Consider the following 6451-nt stretch of genomic DNA (forward strand, 5'->3'; position numbering starts at 1 on the left):
CTGATTGGCTGCCTGATGAAGTGTCACAGTAATATATTGACTCTGATTCTTTTATTTTTATTTCTACAAAAAGATGCTAAAAAACAGTCCGACTCTTTTCAAATCTTTAAACACGTTTTTATTTTATATGAAAAATCATGTCGAGAAAGTTTATGAGTTGAACAGTTTGTTAAGCCCCTCCTCTTTTCACTGACAGCCAATCAGAGCTCTGTGGGTCTTTACACGACTAATGAACTGAAATCAGAGTTTACGTGGAGGTGACAAATATCGCCGCACGCTGCTCGTTGAATTTTATTTACCGACCGATGGACGCTCCAGCAACGCTCAGACCTGAAGTACGTCATGTGACCCGGAGCTGTGACCGCCATTCGTCCAATCAAACAAACTAAACATATTTAGATAATCAGGCGGAAAGGTTCGGAAACATTCGACAGGCTCACTCTGATATGAACGAGCCAGATTTACCCACACACAGCCATAGCAACAGTAACCAAGGGGAGGGGCTTATCAAACAGTCAGTCACAGTTTAAACTTCCCGCCCTGCACTGAGGCTTGCTCCATGTGTGATGATTGTTTGATGATATTTGTACGAACATGTCTGAGAGCTGAGTGAGAGAGAAATAATAAAGACAAAAAAAAGATTTGAATTTACCCATATTGGGTTCATGATAAAGGTTGGTGATGATTTTAAAATATATTAATCCTGTTAACATGAAATATCCCGTCATCCTGTAATATCACCCGCTGCCACCAGGGGCACTGCTCTCTCTTCAAGTTTGTGTTGATTTAAATGGAGATTAAAAATGTAATTATTCCATGAAAGCCTGAAGAGTCCACAGGATGTTTGAAAAGTCCTCGCTTTGTTTAAGACCTTAAAGAGAACCGTTTAAAGGTGGAGTCAGCGGTTAAACTAAGCCCCTCCTCCTCTAGAAGCTCCGCCCCCTGCAGGACGTGGTGTGTACGTAAAGTCCAGTCAGAGGACAGAGTCTCTGCAGACACAGTCACACATGTACGGAGGCCCAGAAGGGACAAAGGAGCAGCTTCACTTTAGGAGGAGACTGAGTTTTATTTTGAAGGAGACAGGATGCTGACTCCACCTTTAATAGTGAGAGAGTTCCAAGCTGTGGACTCTTGAAGGTGATAGGTTACTTTAGGAGTGTTGAACACAGGAAACAGGCGTCTTGTTGTATATTCACGCGCTCAGTCCTGCTGAATCCTGTTGAACATTTATAACCACGTTTGCTTTCTTTCTTTCTTTCTGTCGCGGGGAAACTTGTCATGTTTTTGATGTACGTATTCTTTCACCCAGAGTAAAATTAACTTCATAACACCTTCATGACTTCACTGTTTGAATAAAACTGTTCACATCTTCATCTCTTTTGTCCTTTCTTTCTTTTGGTTTAAAAACATTTAAAGGTCTCATATTACCCAGAATCCTCTCCTTCCACATGTCTGTCTCCAAACCCCCCAATCATGAGACAAGTCCATCCTCTCCGTCTTCTGCCTGCTCAAACAGGCTGTTTGGAGATGTTCCCTTCATGACATCACAAAGGGCAGTAGCCCCTCCCCTTCATGACATCACAAAGGGCAGTAGCCCCTCCCCCAGGTGGGTGACACTCCCACAGCTAGGTGTTTGTTCTGCCCTCTGAGTCTGCCTTCTCACCGTAAACAATAGGACATGGAGCCAGAAAGCAGCGAGTACACCCGAGCCCTTCCAGAGAGGGGGCGTGGTCAGACACAGCTCATTTACATATTTAAAGCTACAGACCGTTCCATTACTGCGTCCTTAGACTGCTGCAGGTTCGAGCAGTCCTTGTTGAAACGACCTAACGTGACCTTTAACAACGACGTTCAGGACGCCACCAGGAGACCAATGACCTTGTTTGTAACGTTCGTCTGTGAGCGAGCGCCATCGGGTCGGAGCGGCGCCTTCAGCAGAAAGAAAGTCTCTGCAGACACTCGGAGGATTTATTCATGTTTATTCAGAATCATCATCATCATGTTCTTGTCTTCTGATTGGTCAGTGAGTCAGCAGGAAGCTGAGGTCACTTCCTGGGTCGTACTCAACGGAGGCCTTTCCCCTGAAATACACACACACACACACACACACACACACACACACACACACACACACACACACACACACACACACACACACACACACACACACACACACACACACGGTAACACACAGAGTTAGTTGTTTCAGGTGTGTGTCTGTGTGTGTTACTGTGTGTGTGTGTGTGTGTGTTACTGTGTGTGTGTGTGTGTGTTACTGTGTGTGTGTGTGTGTGTTACTGTGTGTGTGTGTGTGTGTGTGTTACTGTGTGTGTGTGTGTGTGTGTGTTACTGTGTGTGTGTGTGTGTGTATTACTGTGTGTGTTACTGTGTGTGTGTGTGTGTGTGTTACTGTGTGTGTGTGTGTGTGTGTGTGTGTGTGTGTGTGTGTGTGTGTTACTGTGTGTGTTACTGTGTGTGTGTGTGTGTGTGTGTTACTGTGTGTGTGTGTGTGTTACTGTGTGTGTGTGTGTGTGTGTGTGTGTGTGTGTGTGTGTTACCGTGTAAAGAGTCTGGCCCTGGTGGTTCCCAGCAGCGTGGCTTTGTTTCCCTCCACCAGCAGCATGGAGCCCTCCCTCAGACCCTGAAATACACAGAACAGGAAGCACTGACGGACGCCGCCTCTCACGCCACACACGCCTCTCACGCCACACACGCCTCTCACGCCACACACGCCTCTCACGCCACACACGCCTCTCACGCCACACACGCCTCTCACGCCACACACGCCTCTCACGCCACACACGCCTCTCACGCCTCTCACGCCACACACGCTCTTTTAAAAATGGTGGATGAGGATTCTCACCAGAACACTCGGCGTGTCGGGTTCTTCGTGGAACTGAGCGATCCTCTGCTCTCGAGTCTCCTGAAAGAAAAACTTCAGGATCAGAAGAAAGCCACTCGACAAACATCAACAAGCGTTCCCACGTTAGCCCCTCCCTCTCGCCGTGACATCACTAACCCTACAGGAGATAGCCCCGCCCCCTCAGGGACAGCGTTAGGACTGATGGCAGACTTTAAAAACCTGAACCTCAGACGTTTGTTTTGTGAAGCTCTGCAGTTCTCACGTTGCATCACTTCCTCCTGACGACCGCTGGCTGAGTCAGAGACGGCTCGGCCAATCACAGTCAGCCTTATAATCAGCTGAGTCAGAGACGTCTCGGCCAATCACAGTCAGCCTTATAATCAGCTGAGTCAGAGACGTCTCGGCCAATCACAGTCAGCCTTATAATCAGCTGAGTCAGAGACGTCTCGGCCAATCACAGTCAGCCTTATAATCAGCTGAGTCAGAGACGGCTCGGCCAATCACAGCCAGCCTTATAATCAGCTGAGTCAGAGACGTCTCGGCCAATCACAGTCAGCCTTATAATCAGCTGAGTCAGAGACGTCTCGGCCAATCACAGTCAGCCTTATAATCAGCTGAGTCAGCAGCAGAACAAAGGTTCCTCTCTCGTCCTTATCTGCACGCTGAACAAGTCTAAAGTGCGACTCAGATTTAGAGCTGGGCGTCGGGTCACCGGGTCAGACGGCGGCGTCGTGAGAAGGCGCGAGGAAGTGAGGCGGTAAAGGGCGGGACACTGACCCCCATGTGGCGGCTGTTGGCGTCGGGGTCCAGGTAGTGCGGGTTGATGTTGAAGGGCACGAGGCCGATGGCGGAGAAGGAGGGCGGGTAGACGATGGGCATGTCGTTGGTGGTGTTGATGCTGACCGTCGCCACGTTGGTGCCAGCGCTCGAACCCATGTAGGGGACGCCGTCCTGAAAAGGGAGGCGGGGTTAAATTAAGCATGAACTCAGCGTGGCCACGCCACGCAGCGATTCTTCACATGAACACATGATGGCGAGCCGCACCTCCAGCACCCGCCTCCTGACCTCGGCCAACACCTGGTTGTCATAGAGACTCTTCAGCAGGCGGAACGTGTTTCCTCCTCCTGACAGACACACATTCAAACCGTGACCAGAACGCCATGGGAGGCGGATTTCAACCATCAACCTCGCCCTCCTTTCTGCTGTTCCTCACCGATAAAAATGGCCTCCGCCTTCCTGACGGCGTCGACGGGGTCTGGCGCCTCATGGATACCGTCCACCTCGTAACCTGCCGAGACAAACACACCGCAGACTGATTAAATCTGCACGCCAACGCCTGCACGCCAGCGCCTGCACGCCAAGGCCTGCATGCCAGCGCCTGCACGCCAGCGCCTGCACGCCAGCGCCTGCACGCCTGCACGCCAGCGCCTGCACGCCAGCGCCTGCACGCCAGCGCCTGCACGCCAGCGCCTGCACGTCAGCACGCCTGCACGCCAGCGCCTGCACGCCAGCGCCTGCACACCAAGGCCTGCATGCCAGCGCCTGCACGCCAGCGCCTGCACGCCAGCGCCTGCACGCCAAGGCCTGCACGCTTCATCACGGCTCAGACGTACCCAGAGTCCTGAACTTGTCCCTGGCGGTCTTGGTGTAGGCGTCTCTGTCGTGGAGAGCGTACGGAACAAACAGGACCCTCTTCACATCTCTGAAACACACACACACACACACACACACACACACACACACACACACACACACACACACACACACACACACACACACACACACACACACACACAGTCAAACAGAAGGACTATAATATTCCTATCTGAACATGTGAGGAGGAGCCGATGTTGACCGAACCCCTCCGAACCCCTCCGAACCCCTCCGGAGTGAAAGTGTCTCCTCAGGCAGAAGTTCGGAGGAGTCTGATTGGATGTTGAGACAGGAAATGTTAAATAGCTTTATTTTTAAAGGCGATCCGGCGCCGGAGCAGAGACTCACCTTCCGAAGAAGTCTGAGACCTGGACCTGACAGTGGTCCAGGTATCCGCCGCCGTGCAGGGTGGAGTTGGACACCAGCAGGAGTCTCCTCTTCATCTCCGGGTTTAGACTCGGACCCGCTGCACACACGGAACTAACCCTCCGGAGGACTCCACAGGTCCTGGTCCAAGGTCCTGGTCCAAGGTCCGGCCGTGATAACACGGAGCAAAGTCACGTGCACAGGTGAATCAGTCACAAGCCCCGCCCACCAAACCTCCTGTTACTTTAGGCACATTTAGTTTCCCTTTGAATAAAACAAACTGTATTCAAAGGTGAGTCATGTGACGCTCTGCTGTCCACCAGCAGAAACAACATTAGTACTTCCGGCCATATTCTTTCAGCGTAAAAGCATCGTTAGAACACATTTTATCCAAGTAATATTTGGATTAATGCCAAGTTTGTCCGGAGGACAAAATGTATGAAATGGTTTTAACTTAACTGTCGACGTTCAGACTTTTTAAGACTTCTTTTCTTGAAGGAGCATGATGGGGGCATATTTTGAGTCCCTCCTTGTAAATATGAAGGATGAAGATGAAGATAGAGCAGATCATACAGAGGAGGATTTCAAACTAAAAACACTCACAAACCCGTGAAGCTTTTATTTTGAAGGAAATCAAGCTGATCATCTTAATTATTTATATATTATTATCTTATTTTTCTCTTGTGTTGTCTGTTAATACGAGTTAAGATTCAGCTCTGGCTGTAGTTACACAAAGTGTCCACAGGGTGGCAGCAGGATATTAAACCTGTATGAGCAGCAGTCACAGCTCTACACCCCCCCCCCCCCCCCCCCCCCACACACACACACACACACACACACACAAAGTTTCTTTATTTATAGTAAATCAAAATAATTTCTCTGAGGTTGAAAGTGAAAATAACTCAAAGATGTTTCTTAAAAGTCTTTATCAGAAAAACTTAAGTTCAACTCTTCTACTTTGTTTTACTTCGAGAGAGGAGGGGTGGGGGAGAGAGGGAGGAGGGGGGGAGACAGAGAGGAGGGGGGGAGAGAGGAGGGGGAGAGGGGGGGGACAGAGAGGAGGGGGGGGACAGAGAGGAGGGGGAGAGAGGAGGTCCTCGGTGGAAACAGCAGCAGGGGGCGGGGCTTAACCACATCTGGATGAGAAACATCTGGAGGCTCTCTCTCTCTCTCTGTGATACCGGAGACACCGAGCAGGACGGACCGTTCACCGAGTGTGTTTCTCTCCCCGCTGATGATGGCTCGGTTCCGGACACTTTGGACCGGGATCCTGGTCCTCCTGACGGCCGGTGAGTACAGATGTCCTCCGTGTTTTCTGTCTGTTTCTCGGGGTGATTGTGGAGCTCCGGAGGGGCGCTGGAGGGGGGGGGGGGGTGTTTTGGAAAATCTGCTCTCATACAAGAAGAAATGTGATCCGTCATCAGTCGCAGCAGTTGGACTTTTTAAAGTTCTTCAGTGGAAGTTAAAGAAACAGGTTTGATCAGAGAAGTTTCAAAATAAAATGAACTTTATAAAGTTAAAGCTCTTTATTATCTCCTCATCTCTCTGTCGTGATGAGTTCAAGTACCG

At 50.1% G+C, this 6451-nt stretch overlaps 1 protein-coding gene across 1 annotated transcript; it reads right to left on the reverse strand.

Moving 5' to 3' along the window:
* Nucleotides 1-1962: 1962 nt before the first annotated feature.
* LOC306833070 (alpha-aspartyl dipeptidase) lies at nucleotides 1963-5219 on the reverse strand. Its single transcript, XM_079358130.1, has 8 exons — nucleotides 4865-5219; nucleotides 4477-4565; nucleotides 4077-4151; nucleotides 3908-3987; nucleotides 3641-3814; nucleotides 2864-2923; nucleotides 2559-2641; nucleotides 1963-2081 (listed from the first exon to the last, which is right to left on the reverse strand). The coding sequence occupies exons 1-8, from the start codon at nucleotides 4957-4959 to the stop codon at nucleotides 2021-2023; spliced, it is 717 nt and encodes a 238-aa protein (XP_079214256.1). The 5' UTR covers nucleotides 4960-5219; the 3' UTR covers nucleotides 1963-2020.
* Nucleotides 5220-6451: the final 1232 nt, after the last annotated feature.

This window comes from Symphodus melops (genome assembly GCF_947650265.1).
Source record: "Symphodus melops genome assembly, chromosome: 12".
Classification (NCBI taxonomy): Eukaryota; Metazoa; Chordata; class Actinopteri; order Labriformes; family Labridae; genus Symphodus; species Symphodus melops.